Below are 19284 nucleotides of genomic sequence, written 5' to 3'. Positions count from 1 at the left end.
TGCTTAAAAAAATTTTTTTTTAATTCTTTAACTTGTAGGCATCAAATTAACCTCTGGGGAGTTAGCATCTATATTAAGTGATTATTTTATATTATACTTTGTAGCTGCAACTATAGCACACTTGTCCTACCATTTATATGTAAGCCACCAATATTATGTGCTTCTGTCTTTTTTTCCTAGATTATCTGTACCAAAGGTTCAGCCTTTTGCGGGGGTAGGGGGGAGCAAAATGTATACAGATGGTTCTTTTCAAATGAACTGTTAATCCATATTGTAAACGATTTTAAACACTGCATTGGGATTTTTTCCCCCTAGTTTGGTAATCTGGGCTAGATCACTCCTAATAAATATCTGAAGTGTAGGTTCGAGTGGAAATGGTGGGCTAAAAAAAATCGAAGCTTTCTTCCCAAGGATTTAATAGCATATTAGGAGTTCAGGTTCTGGGATTACATTTTAAACAACACATACACACAAACATAGTGAATTTGGGGCTCTTGCCAGGTGAACTCAAATAACTGTAGTTGGGCACTACCTAAAATCAAGTCGTTCGTTTGTAAAGTATGACAATTTCAGAGTGTCTTGAGAAAAACTAGCCAGGAGCCAAGCAATGCTGGTGCTTATATTAATGGCAGAAATAGCTTGTACTAGTTAATTTTCATTTTTGTGCTGCCAGACCCTAAAGCTCCTTTAAAAGTTGTATTTACCTACAGGTAAATAAACCTTGGCAGGAAACACCAAAGCAGCCATTTTTTGACTTGTCTTCAATAGTCTTTAAATGTCAGAAAAATTTTGTGCTATCCTACCTGATTTCTCTAGCGTTTTAAGGTTTAAATATCTTGTAAACATGGACACAGCAGTAATGTTCCAAAAAGGAGGAATATAAAAGACAACATTTGAATGGTGAGTGGAGAAGACTGGCAAACTAGCTAGCTCTTGGCACTCTGGAACATGTCCACAACCTAACTACAGCCATCCAACCCAGTAACTGTACTGATGCCTATTACTATGTATAACTGTGAAACTTGCTTCTTGTCTGTATCCTTGAAATTGAAATAAAATTTAATGAGAATCTTTGTTAATGTAAAAAGAACAATGATGACTGCTCGATGTCTGATATATAACAGTGATCATTTCCAGACAATTTTGCATCTGCAATCAAAAGCATTTTAATTGATTTCTAACAAATATCCTAACCAATGGTGTAGATGTGTTTTAACCTTAGCCAATGGCTTACTTAAAATATAAACTGAAGACATGAGAATTTTGCTTGTGTGTAGGTTAGCAGTGTGTGAGAGAAAGCCTTTGAAAAATCTAATTTGTCACCAGCCAAGAGGAAAAACATTTACGGCAGTCAAACAGTAAACTAGTGGACAAGAAATCAACACTAGGAAATCTCCAAAAGCATAAATCATCAATCCATTTGTCTACAAAGTAAAAGTGCTAAGTTCTACCATTATAAATAATGGGAATTTATATGTGGATGCTTGCAGTGTCCAGATCCTCTGATATGTAGAGTATAAAAACTTCAATTTGTTTTAAACAGTTTTAAATCTATTACTTTTAAAGCTAGTGGGTCAAACAAGTGCAATTTTGAATTCTACTTCACTTGGATAGATTCTACTTCATTTCTACTTGTTTATCATGCCTTCAACAATTTACTGAAATATCCGTCTCCCTCTGCCTGGAGTAGTGAGCATTAAATCTGTTAGCAGTCTATGCCCTAAGAATAAAAGATACTGAAGGTGAAATTGAGTTTAATACGGAATATGAAGTCAAGGTTGTTAGTAGCCTAGAGACTTGGAGAAACCTTCCCACCTCGGCTTGAAAGTAAATGCATCCCTCTGAAGAGCACAAGTGAAGTGGGAGCATGGCTTAGCAGTTGGCCAGAATAAGATCAGAAACAAGTTATCTTGCTCTTTAGTTTCATTTCCCCCCACCTCTCTCTCCAAAGCAAAAAAGTTGCTCACATGATCGTTTTAACCTCCTCAATGTTCATACTATAGAGCACTATTTTAGACTTTTGTTCTAAAAGGGCATTTGTCTGCTAACACAAGCATTTAATTTTTTAGCCATTTTTTCTTTTTAAGATCTGGTGTTTGGAAGATCTCCAAGAAGCTCACTTCAGTCTAGGTGAAGCATAGTACCCAATTGAAAAATTACAGGGAGAGTACTCACTAATGAGTAAAGAATAGATATTTCTGATGGAACAGAAGAGGAAGAACACTACTGTCCGTAATGAATGAAGCCAAAAGATTGCCCTTCTGATCTCCCTAGGAATTGCTCACACATTAACTCCGTTCTTTTAACAAGGTGACTGAAACTTATGTGATAGCTTCCCACTAGGAGTAGGAGAGTGGTTAAAACAAGCACCACCCATAACTTTCAATGTAGATTTTCACACACTCCATCCAGAATCACCTTTGGGTAACCTATGGGTCAACAACAGGATTATTTATCAGTTGCATGCAAAAATAGGCTAGAATACCAGATGAGGGGAGGAAATGAAACCTCATTAAGTAGAGCTTAGCCACATAAGACTGAGAAGGGCTATGTTGTCCTGATGAGAGCCTGCCTTAATGGAGTTCACTCACCCTAATCTCAACTATAACTGCTTCACCTCACCCATTTGTCCAGTTCTATTCCTTTTCACCTTATTCTTGAGAATAGTAATCAAATCAGCACTACCACTGTTGCTAAAAAAGGACAAGTCAAAGACTGTCCTATGGTTCCTTATTTAACCAAGGAACCTTTCCTTCCCCTAGCCACTAAAGTGTTTAAAAATTTGTAACTCCAAAGCTTAACATCTTTACATTTTTTTTATTTGTTCAATTAAAATTTAGTATTTATAAAACTCTTAAAAATTAAGATGAGGAAAAAATTTACAGTATTAGTGCCAAAAGCTTCTCTGGTCGTTCTTACAGATGTTTGGGGGCTTTTGCTACATCCCTAGGCAGCAATCTGTTAAAACTTTTACTTAGCTCTGATGGAATTTCCAATTCATTGCTGGGCAACCAAAAATCTATAATGGCTCACACCATCAAAAAAATTTTTGAAAGACTTCCTCAGTTTCTCTTTACCAGATTTAAAAGATAACAAATGATTCTTCAGTTGAGTTATGGTTCAGAAACGGGATAGGTAGGGGGGGAGGAGCAGAACAGCTTGAAAACCACAATCGTCATCTCAGGTATTCATAAAACAATCATATGGTTCGACAATTTTCAAATTGACTTTGGAGGAAAATTGTTTAGCAATAACAGAGCCAAACTACTCAGTGGGGAAAGAAAAAGTTTCATTATTTGTTTTACCAAAGCTGTTATTAAATTGCCCTTTTGAAGATTGGGAAGAAGAGGCAGGGAACCAGGGGTGAGAATTCAGAAATTAAGTCATTTATAGAAACCAGGGACAATCTCTTGCTGTAGGCCCCTCTCTCCTCGCCCCCTAGTTATTAGCCAGCTTAAGTGAAGTACAACAGACATAACTATCTAGAAAAAGATTATCTTCCTTTGGGGGGGGGGGGAAGGGAGAGAGAGAGGAGTTGTCAAGATTTATAATGGGCAAAGAGAACTAAATTTTAAAACACCTTCAGGGAAAGAACATATCTGTACAAAAAATAAGACAACTTTTTGTAGTAAAGCATTGGAAATCAATTAGGAAATGGCTGAATAAATTGTGGTATGTAATTGTAATGACATAATATGAAGACTGTTAAGAATTGATGCACAATAAATTGAGTATAACACTAACAGCAATAGCATACAATGATTCATTATGATCAGTATTCAATAATTCAAGACAATTCCGAAGAACTCATGATGAAATATGTCCATCTTCACAGAAAGAAGTGGGAGTCTAAAGCAGATTTAAGTATACTATTTCTCACATGAATACTCTATTTGTAGGAGTGAACATGTATGCTTACCATCTCAAAGATGGGGAAGAATTTGGAACTTCACTTGTCAAAAATGGTCTTAATATATAATGGAAAATTTTTACAAATATGACGAATATTAAAGAGGTGGGAAAACTGGGACACTAATACATCATTGGTAGAATTGTGAACTGATCCAACCATTGTGAAGAGCAATTTGGATCCGTGCCCAAAAGGCTATGAAGCTCTGCATACCCTTTGATCCGACAATGTCTAGGGCCTATATTTTAAAGGAGATAAAGGAGGGACCCACATGTGAAAAAAATAGTTTGTGGCAGCTCTTTTTTATAGTGGCAACAAACTGGAAACTGAGTGGATACCCATCATTGGAGAATGGCTGAATTAAGTTATGATATATGAATGTAATGGAATGTGTTATTGTTCTCCCAAGAAATGTTCAGCAGGATGATTTCAGAGAAGCCTGGAAAGACTGATGCTAAGTGAGCAGAACAGGAAATCATTACACATGGTGACAAGATTATGTTCAATTCTGATGGACATGAATTTTCAACGAGATAATTCAGGCCAGTTCCAAAGATCTTGTATAGAGAGCCACCTCCACCCAGAGAGGAATGTGGAAACTGAGCATGGATCACAACATAGCATTTTCACTTTTTATTGATCTAATTTTTCTTGTGCAGCAAAATAATTGCATAAATATGCCTATATTGGATTTACATTTTTTTTTTTTTAACCACTTCTACTGGATTGTCAACTATGGAAAGAGGTAGAGGAAAGGGAGGAAAAATTGGAACACAAAGGTTTTGCAAGGGTCAATGTTAAATTATTCTTGCATGTTTTGAAAATAAATCTTCAAAAAATAAAATCCTTAGTTTTGTATTCTACTTCTGACAAGTTCACAAAATGACAACTTACCTACTTTATGTTAGCTAACCTACTAAAAACCAATTAAATGCATCAAATTTAATTTTCCAAAAAGCCTAATTTTTTCTACCAAAAATGCCCAGATTTTTATTTATAGGTATTTAATGTTTTCTATTCTGATTTCACCAAATGAAATTCAAGGTCAAAATAGAATTTACCCTAAAACTCTGCTTCTTTCCAGAAAAGTGAAATAAGAGAATTGAGAAGGTACTTGTTCCAAAGTGAAATCATGATCTGGCCCTGAGCATCTGCTTCAATTTAAAAGTACACCACCAAAAATTAAAATGTAGCATACTAATACTTTATATTGTAATAAAAACCTTATCTTAAAACCCTTGTTAGCTGAATGTCTTATTTAACTTATTTAACTAGATCACAAATATGGAGAATCCGATTAAGTTATGTTGAAAGCAACAATGTACTAACCAGACATATAATTAGAATGATGCTGCTAGTGTTTTTGAAGGAACAATCTTTTTATAGGAAGATCAAAGAGAATGACAACTATGTGTGGATAAAAGTGTAGTATTTTCATCTGTTTGTTTACTTGGTTTTCTTCTTTTTTCTTTTGATCAGATTTTTCTTGCTCAGCATGATGAATATGGAAATGTTTAGAAAAACTGCACATCTTTTAAACTATGTTAGATTACTTGCTATCTTGGGGAGGGATAAAGGAGGAAAAGAAGAAAAATTTGCAACAAGATTGTGCAAAAGTGGATGTTGAAAAGTATCTACATATATTTAGAAAAATAAAAATACTATTAGAAAACTAAGATTTTTAAATCTCCACTAAACTACAAAGATGAAATTCCAATTTGAAATTGTACTGTACTTGTTAATATGTGAACACCCTTAAAATTATTGCTTAGTAATAAAAATACTGGCAAGCATTTAAAAAGGTTTTCATAAAATTTATTTAGATACTCAACAATAAACCAAACTGTTCAAACAAAATAAACATGGCAGTGATACAAAAATTCAGAATTTTACAAAGCTAACTGTACAAAATAATTTAATACTTAAAAATTATTTTGACTGACACAGTCTATATAATCTCCTTTGGAGAGCTGTACAAACATTAAGATTCAACACAGATCACATATTTTCTTTCTTCAGTGAAAAAAAGAAAGGATGTTTCAAGGCTTCTTTAAGAGTAATTCTTTTAGTTGGATCATATTCTAACATTTTCTGGATGAGGTCAAAGAGAAGCTCATGGTCAGCATCTTGAGAATGCATAAATTCCTGAAACCAGATGAAGAAATTAATATAGCTAAGATCTTTTCTTCCAACCTTTTCAAATTAATATTTAGTTTACTTTATTTGCCTCCTTTCTCAAACAACCTCTTACCTTCAATGGTTTACAACGCCGTTGAACATATCTACCAGCAGAACTGTGCTCGTCCCAATCTAATTGGTAATGACGGAAATATTTTTGTATCCTAAATAAAGCAGAATTTCATTGAGTTCATCTTTGACAAAACACCACACCACTATTGTGCAACTTAAAACTATCATAAAACTGTCAATGAACCACACACACACACACACACACACACACACACACACACCATTATCAACATCATCATAATCTTTCAAAACATCTAAAAAGCCACAAAAAACTATTGGGATGGAGAGAAGTTGGAAAGGTATCAGAATGGAACCAAACTGATTACTTCTCATGATCTGGGTTAAATCTCAAAAGTAGTGACCCATAATCCACTAAAGCAACATACTTTGAATTACAAACTTCTCTGAATCAAAGTCAAATCAACTTAGCACGGTTTTATCATTACTAATAATAGCAGCTTTAAGGTCTGTCAGATGAGTGACAAATTTTACCTAATGTAATTCTTACAACATCCTGAGTAGGGTTAAGAAACTGAAGCACAGGTTAAGTTACCTGCTAAGTTAAACTACATGACAAAATTAAATGTCTGGTTCCTAAACCTCCATTCTATCTACTATACTCCCTAGCTGAGTCATTTAATATTTTTCTCATATATTCAAAGGTCTTTAAAATAGTCTATTTGTAATACATAATGTCTCACTGGTAATCAGAAAACCTGGCTTATCCTCAATTTTCTCATCTTTAAAATGTCTAGTCATATAAGATATGAATCCTGTTACACATACCTGGTTTTCTGAATCATGTGTTTTGGTAAAGGTCCTAAAATCCTTTCCATCATTGCCAAATGTTCCTTACTGTCATGTGTCTGAAATGATAACAACAAATACATTTGACATGAGAAGACTTTTATGAAGAGTAAAAGTACATATGATTACTATGTAGCTAGGTGGTACAGTAGGTAAAGCACCAGCCCTGAAGTTAGGAGGGACCTGAGTTCAAATCTGGTCTCAGCTACTTAACACTTCCTAGCTGTGTGATCCTAGGCAAATGACTTAATCCCAGTTATCTCGGCCAAAAAAAAAAAAAAAAAAAAGAAAAAGAAAGAAAGAATATAAACTATCACCCCAAAGAGAGCTATGTATTGTCAATCAGAATCAAACAAACAATTTTACTTCGTTGCAAAGTAACATTAATATTTAAAATCAAATTTAACTCCATGGTACATTAATATCCCACACACACATCAGAATTCTGGTCCATAAGAAAATTGCTAAATTACAGCATCAATAATGCAATGTAAAGAAACAAAACATAATTTGAACCATTGTGGTTGACTACATATACGATAAATGAATCTACATCCAGACAAGGTCAAGTGTGACCTATTATATAACTTGTGGAACTAACATGAAAATCCCATGCAGCAGATGGAAGACGTCACTAAACTAATTGGAAAATGATCAAAGACTACCTCCTAAACATGTTATATAAATTTCATGCTCATTCTAGCTTAAGGATTCATTCTGATTTGTTTATCCATAAGTTTTTAAATAGCTAAGATATTTCAGTAATGACCCCACCTACTTATTAAGTTGTGAAAAGGGGGGAAAAAATTGACCAGCAACCTCAAAATAGATCCAGGCATTCAAGTTTTATGTTACAGAGGTTTAATTTTAAAATTGACTATTACAGTTTTAGCCTTTTTAAAAAGTTGGTTAAAATAAAGGTTTTTAGTTTGATTTTTACCTGCTTCTTTTACTTATATTGAAAATACCTCATTTTTAATTACATGCAGTATCTAAAGTATGCCCCCCAAAATGGCTTTAAATACCGAAAATGTTCAGATGTATAAAAAACTCCAGGTTTCTCCACCTAACCTCTTATAAACTTACAAATGACCCTAATTTCTTTATCACAAGATTTTAAACTAGTTCTTAAATGGTTCAAAATACAGAAATAGATATGCAAATTGTGCAGTATCACCAGGAGTAAATGGTTTATATATTAAAAAAAAAAAAAAAAAAAACCCAGTTACTTACAGGAAATATTGTGAACCCCAAGTAATACTCAATGAGAATACATCCTATGCTCCAAACATCACATGGCTGAGCCCATCCTAGAGCTGCAAAACAAATCACCAAGGCAATTTAAGATCAACCAGAAAACAAAATTCAAATAGGAAAAAGAATGAGATTTATAAAAGGTTTCAAAAACCCATTACTAAAGTGGCAGATGTTATACAGGTACGCATAAAAAAGATAACCCATGAGGATTAACATTTTTAAGATGTTTAAAAACTATCTTTCACTCCAATTGTAAAAATGAACAATCAAAATTTCCCAGAACACATTAAGTAAAGACTAACCTAAAATTACTTCAGGTGCTCTATAATGTCTTGTAGAAACCAAGGTACTGTGGTGTTCATCATCATATGTTGCACTTCCAAAGTCAACAACCTTAATATCTGGATTTTTTACTGTACGTTCATCACGTCTCTGGATTTAAAAAAAAAAAAAAGAAACCAAATCTTTTTTTAAATGTCTGTATGTGCGTGTGCATGCATGTGAATAATAGATCAAGATTCAGTTTAGAATATTCACATACAAATGGAAACTTACCATTTTAGGATTATACTCTTCTGTGTAGTCTGACTGCACAAACAAAATATTTTCAGGCTTCAGATCAGTATGTGTTAGTTTATTGCTGTGCAAAACTAAGAACAAAAGAAAATTTGCTGCAAAGTTGGTCTTTTTTTTTTTTTTTTAACAAATTTCAACAAATAAAGCAAGCAAAAACATTCTACTACTTACAGTTAACAGATTTGCATATTTGATATGCCATTTTCCTGATGTGATCCATTCGAAATGGCAAAAAGCTATTTTCTTTAATAAAATCATAAGTGCTAAGTCCCAGAAGTTCAAACACAATGCAAACGTGACCAAGATGCTCAAACCATTCCAACATCTGAACACAGCGACTAAAACAGATTAAGATATATTACAAAAATGTCAGCAATTTTCATTGCTTAATAAACAAATGACCTCAAATTTTTAACTGCATACTTACAATGTGCTGTTAGGATCTGTTGAGTTTATGTGTTCCAAAACTTGTATTTCTGAATGAGCTGCTTCAGAATATCTATCCACATTTTTCACTATTTTTACTGCTACACGTCTACCCCCCCTGGGGGAAAAAAAATTTTTAAGTTACTTTACTGAACTCAATTTATATTATTCTTTAAAGTTTTGCTATTATCTCTAAAGTCTGTTTCTTTCATATCTGGCTTCATGTGAAGCAATACTACCATATCCATGTTAAATCTTCCCATTTCATTCCCTAAGTTTAAATTAATCACCAATTTTGGTAGACATACTGATCAAAGGCTGTTTACCTCTTATTTACAGAGCAAACACCCTTAATTTCACATAATCACAATCAGGTACATATTATAACATCCAAGGAAAATTCTCTCAGCTCAGTGAATTTGTCCACTTAGGATGTTCTACTCTACCTACTCCATTACCCCTCTTCTCATTTACACTTTTCTGACTCCACAGTCAATTACTGTCACTGGAGCCAATACTCAATTCTTTCGGATCTTTCCCTCAATTATCTTCCTTAGTAGGAATAGATTATCAAACCCATTAATTCTTCCAACATTTATTTCTCTTATCTCTTTTTAAAAGCTAACAGGAAACTCCCATCCTTTTTCTTTCTTCCTATGATCCTTATATGCTTTAAGTAAACACCCACTTTCAGAGAAAACATAGTATAGAATAAAGTACTAAAACAGAATCAGGAAAGAACTCCCATTTCTGACACTCAATAGCCTTATGACCATATGTAAGTTATTAACCATAATCATATTCTGCTTTGCTAAACCATCAGGTTATATATATAAATTGTTAAGTAAGGACAGCTCAACCCAATGTACTGTGGCAGCTAGTGGCACACTGGGCCTGAAATCAGAAAACCTGAGTTCAAATCTGTCCTCAGATACTTACCAGACATGTGACCTTATGCAAGTCATTTAGCCTCTATTCCTCAGTTTTCTCACCTGTTAAATGGTACTAATATCTACTCAGTTGTTAGTTCCTATCACATTTTAAGTGCTATATAAAATATTAGCTAAATATCGTATTATCATTTTACCTACTGCAAACTAAATTCAGGTAGAAACCAAATTCTATTTCAAATCTGCCATCTACCCTTATTGCCCACATTACAATGGGGTCAGTTATTCTTAATTTTTTCCTCAATAATAATTTGTTCTCACTTGTCTACCATTTCACATAGCTGACCCCTATTATTCTATAAACTCACTTTTCCCTTGTGTTTTATGATAAATTTTGTGAATTCCCTTTCAATACTGATTTCACTGCAACCCACTATCCTCCTCTAATAGCCAGTTTTCTTGGGAAGGTACCACTTTCTCATTCCTACTGCTGCCTCAAATTCTTTCTTAATCCTGGGATATAATTTTAAGCTTTAAAAATCCCTATTTTTAGTCAATCCTGTATATCTTTCCCAAGACAAATATTCTTAACACCTTCCTCATGTATATTCCCTTAATATGAAAATATTGGCAGCATTTACACCATTAACCAAATTCTTTAAGTACTCTACTACTTAGTCCCATACTTCCCAACAAATTTGTACCTTTTTCTCCCATTCAAGCCAATTTCTTTGCTGTCTCATTCTTTCTACTCCACCTCATGCTATTATTACCTCTTTTCTTGTCTACTTTTCCAAATGCTAGCTGTCCTGTCTGCTTCCTGATTCCCTCCTTAACTCTTAGCGACTTTACATTCAATACCATACAATTTAACACAAGTTGTTTTGTGTATGATAGCAGCCCATTAAGATAAAAAGCTTCTTCAAAGAAAAAAGCATGAATCCATATCCTGACACAATGCCAGAAACATTATACTACCCAACTTATCAAGAAATACATGGTGATTAAGAAGCTCACAGTTTTTGTTCTTTAAGTCCTAAAATGGTAGGTACTATTACAATTTCTGTTTTATATGAAAATGTCAATTATATTTTCCTTCTGGACAAAGAAAAATGTATTTGTTTTTGAAAAATACTTGGGCTTCATACAAGTCATTCTTTTTCATGATATGAAAGAACTCAATTTGTCTTATTATATATCCAAGACAGTTAATGTGATAGCAGAAATGAAGAGAAGGCAAAGTAGGATTAAGTCTGGAAATACCTACTTGGAAATTTTAGGACACTTAGTTTCTTCAAAGCCAATAAATTGCCAGCACTTGGAACAATGATTTTAGAATGATTTTTTTAAAAAAAGGATAGAAAGAATCTTACAATAATGGTAAGATTTTATTTATACTCTAAACAAATATGTTGGTATATATTATGAAGACTTTAGCATGAACTGAAATATGCTATTTTATAATGAAATCTCACTATATCACAGTTAAATTCTTATGTGACACTTTAACAAAAGCCATCATTCTATTACAACTATGTGTTCTATGTCATTGTAGACAGGTTAATTGTCTACTTCATTGCTTTGGTTTCGAATCCTGTATAAATGGGGATGAGAAACAGAGATGGAAGGCTCATTTACAAGTTTCTGTAGTAATGTGTTAATAGAAGGCTTCAGAAAACAGCAATGCAAATTATAGCTTTTTAAACAAGAATTTCTAGCAATGAGCACTCCTTGAAAAGTGATATGTGCATCTTATTAATAGAGTCTCCTCACTAAAGGTCTTTAAAACTACTGGTCTAGTTTGTTAAAGATAAGGGTTGGATTAGATAAGCTTTCAAATCTCTTCCAACTCAGATCTTGTAATTAAAATACAGGCGTTTGTCTTCTATGTGGTAGTCTTACTGGCTATTTTCTATCACCCAACAGTTTGTAGAACCACTGAGAGTTACTAGTTATTTTTCTTAATTTGCATAAATAAACCATGATATATGGCTCCACAGACTTGACTGAAACATCATTTGAACATGAGACCATTTATTTTTGTTGAAATAGGACCTCATACCTCACCTCCTTTATATTTATATTATATTATTATATAATAGTATATAGTATTATATTTAAAGCTATAGTAATTTCAGTTTTTTTCTCCTCTTTGAAAGAGTTAGTCAAATAATACATATATACATATGTATTAAAAGGGTAAAGACAGTAATTTCAAACATTAATTCTATCAAGAATTGTATTGTCTAGGTTAAAAATAATATAGTTGATAACGATCTATAAACCACCAGTAGTAAAAATCTAAGTCTTCCAACAACTTTAAGAGTCAATAGGCCAAGTTAAATTCTTCCAATTCTTGGCAGCAATGTGATTGTGGGTAAAACATTAACTTTCATGTTGAAAGAGGTGTAGTATTTTATCATACCTACTACTAATAAAGGGTTGCTTTGTGGGGAAAACTTAAAATTTTCATAAATCCAAGCTTTGATATAAAAAGATACTGCTAGTTTGACTATTCCAAAGTATCATGAAAATATCCTATTTTTCTTCTCTATTAAGAGCACAATATGGATAAATGAATGTAAACACATTTAATTAAGGCACAATGGGGAAAAAAATAAGCCAAATACTTACGCTTTATGATCGATGCATTCCACAACTTTTCCAAAAGCTCCTTCGCCTAAAGTATCAACAATTTCATCTAAAAAAGAGAAATGAATTTTACTCATACAAGAAATGGTAGCATTTTACTTACTGTATATGAGTGATAAATGCTATTAATGTAGATTGCCCTAGATACTACTTATCACTAGACATTCATTTTATTGGATAACTCATCAAAACAATTAGTTTTTAACTATCTTTTGGCATTCTGAAGTTAACTAACATTACTATCTTGGAAGTGCTGAATAGCAAGCATTTAATTTTCTAAAGAAAGCAAAAACAGTCCCCCCACCAAAAGAATACAAAAGGAAAAAAAGGAGAAAGAAAAGACTTTCACATCCCTGACATCTTAGTCTAAACAGATTATGCTATCTGAAAAGTTAATAAGTGTTGAAAAATATTCTATACATCTTGCACTTAGTACGTCTCCACTCTGACAGATCAGGTGACCCTCCTCATCATCCTCTACACTCCTGGATCTTTTCCTTCGGTGACTCTTCTGGAAACGTCAAGTGGGCCGCACCAAGATCGTCCAGCCAATCAATAAACCCGAGTGAATTCAGGGCAGAATACGAAATTCATTCAGCGGGGAGATATTCAGGCATTCAGATACACGCCAGGCCACAAACGGTTGGCAGGAGCAATTTCAAATTCAGTCCCCAGAAATTCACAGGGCACATAGTTTATGTTAACAGGAGAAAAACATGGCAAGGAACAGATTTTCAGATAAGATACTTAAAAGTGGCAAGGCAACAAAACATAATACAATCTTTTTTTCCTTTAAAAAAAAAATTAATTGATGTACTGAAATGTAATTTAAGTATCTAGTGTCCTTAAATTAATGTTGTAAAATTCCAGGACAATGATTTGCTTGTCTGACAAAAGTAGCCACTGTGGCTAAGCTAACGTTTCCTAGTTAATTTTAAAGAATGTTTAACAGTTAAAACTAATAAAATGTATTAATAATTCCTGAAGGAATTGCTTTAAAAAAAAAAAAAGCATAAAATATGCTGATATAATTTGAAATTCTTAATTTAAACATGTCAGCTGTTCAATAAGTTAAAATACTAAAACAGCTTCATATAGGAAAAAAAAAAGATCAGACAGCATGCCCTGCTAAATACACAACAGGCATCTCTATCTGATGCTCAAACTGCAGTCAGCATTTGTTTATTAGATCTGAAAACTATCTCCATATATAGACAAAGCTATGCATAAACTTAAAATTTTTCATCTATATCTACAATTATATGGTCAAATTACTATAGAACTTTGAACAAATGAATTTCCTGAAAAGTGTCATAAAACTATCTGTAGCATATATCTTTAAGTTACTTGTATAAAGCTACCTTAAACTGAGCTGCCTGTTATGTCTGATGTTAATTTGAAGGACAATCACTAATTACTGTTAAGAAATCTGCTAAACAAATGCCAACTACAAAAACTAAACTATCAAAATGCATTTTCAGGAATCTCCCATCCAAGGCCATTAAAAAAAAAATTTAAGCAGGTTAAAAATTGATACTGCTTCATCTATAATATAACTGTCCCAAATTGTCAAATATGAATCCAAGTTTTCCTGCTTAGAAGAGAAGTTAAATTTCCAAAATAGTGAAAAATTGCTCATACCACATGTGAGCGATGAGTACTGCGGTGACTCTTGTGTTTTCTTTTATAATGACTTCTTCCACTTCTACCAGAGGACTTGCTACTGTGATTGTAATAACCACTTTCTTGTTCTCTATGGTGATATCCGCTTTCATATCCTTGACAGTAGTCATTTCTATATTCATCAATGTAGCGTCGATTACGATAATCTCTCTCATTTATACACCTGGCTTCCAAATAATGGCTAGAAAGAAATCAGAGAATTCACTCAGCAACTTTTGAACTACTTTGAAACTTTTCAAATAATTTTGTCTTAACAGTGTAACATTACTTCTTTACCGATCATAAATTTTCGAGTGATTGTGCTTGCAGCGCTTGTTCTCCCGGGAACTGCTATGAGATCTCTTCCTTCTCTTATGACCACTGACACTGCTACTCCATTTTCTGTGATCCCAACTGTCCTTTTCAAACCAATCAGGGCAATCTGTTCTCCTTGAATGTCGCATCTATCCAAAAAAAAAAATAACAAATTCCTCATAAATCTTTATGACAAAATTGTCCAATCGGAGGAATAATTTATATTTTTATTACTGGTGAAAAAATATTGATATGGCTGCTTTAAAAATTCCAAATGATCAGAACAATGCTAACCACAAAAATATTCAATCCAAGTCTAAGTAAGTGACTACCCTCACAATAATAATTTGTAAAAGTTCCCTAATAGATTCACAAATCTTTCTAAACAAGAAGGCCTCTTCTTATGCCAGAATTTACTTGAACAGAAAATGTATGTTCCAAGCAAATTGAGTACTAGCATAAAGACACATTTTATTTAGGAATAGAAAATTGCATATTAGAATCCAAACTTGAAAAAGCAATCTTGATTCTCAAAAGTAATATATCAGTATTTTCCCTTTTCCCTCACTATTCACACTATATATACTTCTATTCAAGTACTACTTCAATAAAGCACAAAGTGACATTGATTAAATTTCCTGGCTATATAAACTAAGCAGAAAAATGCATTAACTGCACCAAGTGATGAAAATATAAAAGAATAGTTTCTACCCTCTAAGAATTTAATTTAATTTTTAAAAAAGGCAAATATTAAGATACAAAATAATTTGAGGGGGAAGGAATTTGGAAATGCCTTATCTCAATGGCACCTAAGTTGTTTTTTGAAGAAACTAAGGAATCTACTTAGGAGGTAAAGAGGGAATGAATTACATAAAACACATGCTAAGCTATTTTAAAAGACTTGAATTCCAGGTAAATAATAATTAAGACTAACATGAACCACTATCAGAAAGGTATTTAGATGCCAGAATGTAAATAGGCTAAAACACTAACCTGAGGATTCAGTAATAATATGGTTATCACTTTAGATTTCTGAGCAGGGGAGACAAGGAAAGATGGGAAGATCATTAAGTTGAGGTAATGGATTGAGCAAAGGGCAAAAACAGGAGTCATTGTGGAGATTAATTGGACAAGATTGGCAAATGTATGGAATAAGCTCTGGTAGGTACTATTCTCAAAGTGGAAAGTTTTCAAGTCCATGCAAGTTTGGAAGTCTGTCAGATTAACCACAGCAATTATATGCCAATACTGCTTTTTTCAAAATTACAAAATTGAACAATTTAGTAGGAAACATTTTGAATTTAATTTAAAAACAGATGTGGCTTTATTTAAATTAGGTGACAGGGCAAATAAATGACTATACTAAGCATTGGGAAGATAAGACAAAATTTAGTTAAGACTCAACATCAGTTTTTTAAACTGGATGCAACATAAAAAACTTTTATTTCCCCCATTTCCAAAGTACATATACAAACAAGACTGAGATTGTCTTACACCCATAGATACCAAAATTTTCACAACAAATTTAAGAAAACCTTAAAATTATTCTTAATTCTAGTAAAAGACTGGTCCCCTTGTTGCTAGAAATTTTTATACAAGTTATTACAATTTCAACGAGCATTATTAATTTGGGACAACACTTTCAGTTAAAAAAAACTTAATTTCAACACCAGAGGCATATAAAGCATTGTTAGAGATAAGGGTTTGAAAAAGATTATGTAGCTAATTTAAGCAGATATGTCCATGTTGTTTCCCTTCTCCCCATTTGATAATAAGCTTAGTGTCAGCAACTATTTCTTTATATGCTAAGTCTTAGCAACATGCCATAATAAACACCAAAATACTTGCTAATTTGCTTCTTGAAGAAGTCCTAGATTAGGAATTGGTCAAAGTGGTGGTATATGGTTTTATCATTCTTCAACCACCCAAATGCCCTTGGAATCATTCATTTATTTAGTGCCAACTATATGTGAGACACTGTACGAGGGATACAAAAAGAGCCAAAGACAGTCTCTGTCCCCTCAACCCCTCATAATCTAATACAGGAGACAAAAAACAAACAATTATATACAAAGCAAGCTACATACAGGATAAACAGGAAATAATCAATAGAGGAAAAATAGTAGAATTAAAGGTTGGGGAAGATAGTGCAAAGTGTGATTTTAGTTGAGATTTTAAAGATACTGAAAGGGAATACCCAGAGCAGAGAGTTTTGTGAAATAGCTAGTAGGCCAATGTCACTGCTTTAAAAGTAAATACTGGGGAATAAAGTATGTATAAGGTAGGGATATATTAAGGATTCCTAACATAGTATTTTGCATTGGGTGAAGGTCATGGATGGATGTAGGACTTCAGGAAAATCACTCTAGTGGTTGAATGGAGCCAGGACTGGAGTAAGAAGAAAGTAGGCAGACTCACCGAAAGTTAGCTGTACAGGTCTGAGAGGATGCTAAGGGGCTACACTAAATGGTGGCAGTGACAGAGGAGAAGGGAGGTCCTATTTGAGAGATACTACAAAAAACTGAAAACAGAGTTTGGAAGTAATTGAATACGGGGAGAATGGCAGACACACTAGGTAATTCAGAATGACTGGGAGGATGGCATTTCCTACATAAATTTAGAGTTTAGAGGAGAAAAGATAAAGATAATTTGAATAAAATAAATTTAAGATGTCTACTGGACAATTTAAGGTCAGCAGAAATAGTGACAGTACAAGGTGGATTTGAGAATCCTCAGCATAGAGATAGTAATTAAACTTACAGGAGCTGATGAGATTATACGTTTTAAGAAGCAGGGTCCTTTTTACCCAAGAAATTTTTACATGACTCCAGGTAGGATGTGTGGGTGCAAGAATTAGGTATACAAATCAAACATTTACTGATAAAAGCCATTAATTTTTCGATCCCCCCATTCAGTTAGGGTCTCCAACTACAGTTTTAAGAAGTTGGGGTACGTATTATTAGTAGAAAGAGGGTCCAAGATAGAATTCCAAAGGATAAGGAGAATGCGAAACAAAGCAACAAGAGGATGTTCTAAGTAAATGCTTTTATTACTGCCCATTTAGAACTATACCGTTTATGAAAATAGCCACACAAATCGACCTTCTTTAAACTACAGAGTTCAAATGAATTTCTCAATTTTCTGAATTCAATTTTGGTAATTGTTTTTAATTACAACTTTTCACCCCCTCAAACAGGTTAAAACCTGTTTTTCCTAGTTACCTTTCATAATTCTTTTAGTATATAGGCTTGATATTGTCAATTCTTTATGGTCCAATGTCCTTTATGAACCAAATGTAAACGATCTTTTGGGCACCATACTAAATGAAAATTAAGATAGCATTGTGATACGCTTTCCAAATACATTTCCCTAGGTGCTTTCCCCCGGAGGGCTGCTGTGTTTTTCAAGAGACCTCGTTCCCTTCGGAAAACTGATCTTATGTAATACATCCAGAGCCCAACAGAGCCTTTCAGTTAACTAACTAGAGCGTCTTTTAAATCTCGAAGAGACATTTTCTAAGAGAACCGCAGAGGCCGAATTTGGAAGGAAAGGCCAAATCGACTAATCTGTTCGCCCTTTTCAGAAAGCAGAAACGATTTTAACAGAATTTTCAACAAGCCCGAAGTAGCCAAACGCTTATGACGTCAAGAAAAAAAAAAAAAAAGGATCGATGGCCGGCATTTTCGCCCAGTTTCCTGAGCCAGCTTTCAACTAATAGACTTTAATACAGAATTGGCCCATTGCTTTTTTTTTTTTTCCGTCGGCTGACTAATCTATGTCGCATTTTGTTTTCTCCGTTTTCCAACTCCAGCGACACTAGCATTACAATCCCGGGCCCGTTTCCGAGCAGTAAAGCCCAGGTGGCGGTGGTTTATTGTCCCGTCGGAGGTCCTCCCTTCCCCCACGCAATGCGCGGGCAGCCCCGGGCGTCTCCGTCCTCCTAGTCAACATCGCGCCCCTCCCCCACGCCGCCATTTTGCCGCGGCCGAGCAAGCTCTAGAGAAGACAATATGGCGCCCGCAGCTTTAGGCTTCACTCCAAAGCCTTACCCTATCCTAAGGGAACCCACTCTGGGAAACGGGGATCGGGCCATTTCTTCCCCACTGCAAAATCCGTCGCCTGTAAGGCGATGACAGTAAGACAGCTAGAACCTCGCCAAGACAGCAGCCACAGTATAAGGGTCCCAAGGGTGTTGGGCAGAGGGAGGAAAGGAGAGGCCGCTCTTATGGAAAAAGGTCAAAGTCGCCGAAAGGACTAAATGGAGAAGGGATATTATCAGGACGTTAAAAAAAATATACCCAAGGGTTAAACTTACCGTTTCGACCAAAGAAAGGAGCTATGACTCGGCGAAACTGACCTCCCAAGCGGACGGAGCAACAGTCAACCGCAACCGCTCGCGACGGATTCCGACAGGCGGACTGGCGCGGACGTCAGGAATGTTCTCGAAAACAAGAGGCACGCACGCGCATTGGCTCCACCCCAAGGGCGGGGCGGCGATGCGTCTAGAGGCGCCGCAGCTGCGGAGACGTGGGCGAAGGG

General features: G+C 34.4%; 1 protein-coding gene across 2 annotated transcripts; it reads right to left on the bottom strand.

The window, feature by feature from the left end:
• Nucleotides 1-5703: 5703 nt before the first annotated feature.
• Nucleotides 5704-19157, bottom strand: CLK1 (CDC like kinase 1). Of its 2 annotated transcripts, XM_051983809.1 has the most exons (13): nt 19061-19157; nt 14728-14894; nt 14410-14632; nt 13189-13279; nt 12751-12817; nt 9228-9344; nt 8972-9138; nt 8780-8874; nt 8527-8656; nt 8201-8283; nt 6947-7026; nt 6162-6252; nt 5704-6055 (listed from the first exon to the last, which is right to left on the bottom strand). In XM_051983809.1, exons 2-13 carry the CDS (start codon nt 14892-14894, stop codon nt 5909-5911), a joined length of 1458 nt encoding a protein of 485 aa, XP_051839769.1. In that variant the 5' UTR covers nt 19061-19157; the 3' UTR covers nt 5704-5908. The 2 variants fall into 2 exon arrangements, with proteins under 2 accessions (XP_051839769.1, XP_051839770.1); XM_051983810.1 differs by lacking the exons at nt 13189-13279; nt 14728-14894; nt 19061-19157 and having other exon boundaries at nt 14410-14442.
• Between the last annotated feature and the right edge of the window lie 127 nt (nt 19158-19284).

Source organism: Antechinus flavipes, chromosome 3, assembly GCF_016432865.1.
Source record: "Antechinus flavipes isolate AdamAnt ecotype Samford, QLD, Australia chromosome 3, AdamAnt_v2, whole genome shotgun sequence".
In the NCBI taxonomy this organism is placed as follows: Eukaryota; Metazoa; Chordata; class Mammalia; order Dasyuromorphia; family Dasyuridae; genus Antechinus; species Antechinus flavipes.
The sequence above is the reverse complement of the archived record's forward strand: the minus strand, read 5'-3'. Positions and strand labels throughout refer to the sequence as shown.

Excerpts from the sequence above, each read along its gene's own strand:
- CLK1 (XM_051983809.1), bottom strand. The coding sequence starts at position 14,894 with ATGCGACATTCAAGGAGAACAGATTGCCCTGATTGGTTTGAAAAGGAC. Across the intron at positions 9,345-12,750 it reads GAATGCATCGATCATAAAGC|GGGGGGTAGACGTGTAGCAG; the intron begins GTAAGTATTTGG and ends TTTTTCCCCCAG. Across the intron at positions 6,056-6,161 it reads GGCGTTGTAAACCATTGAAG|GAATTTATGCATTCTCAAGA; the intron begins GTAAGAGGTTGT and ends ATCTGGTTTCAG.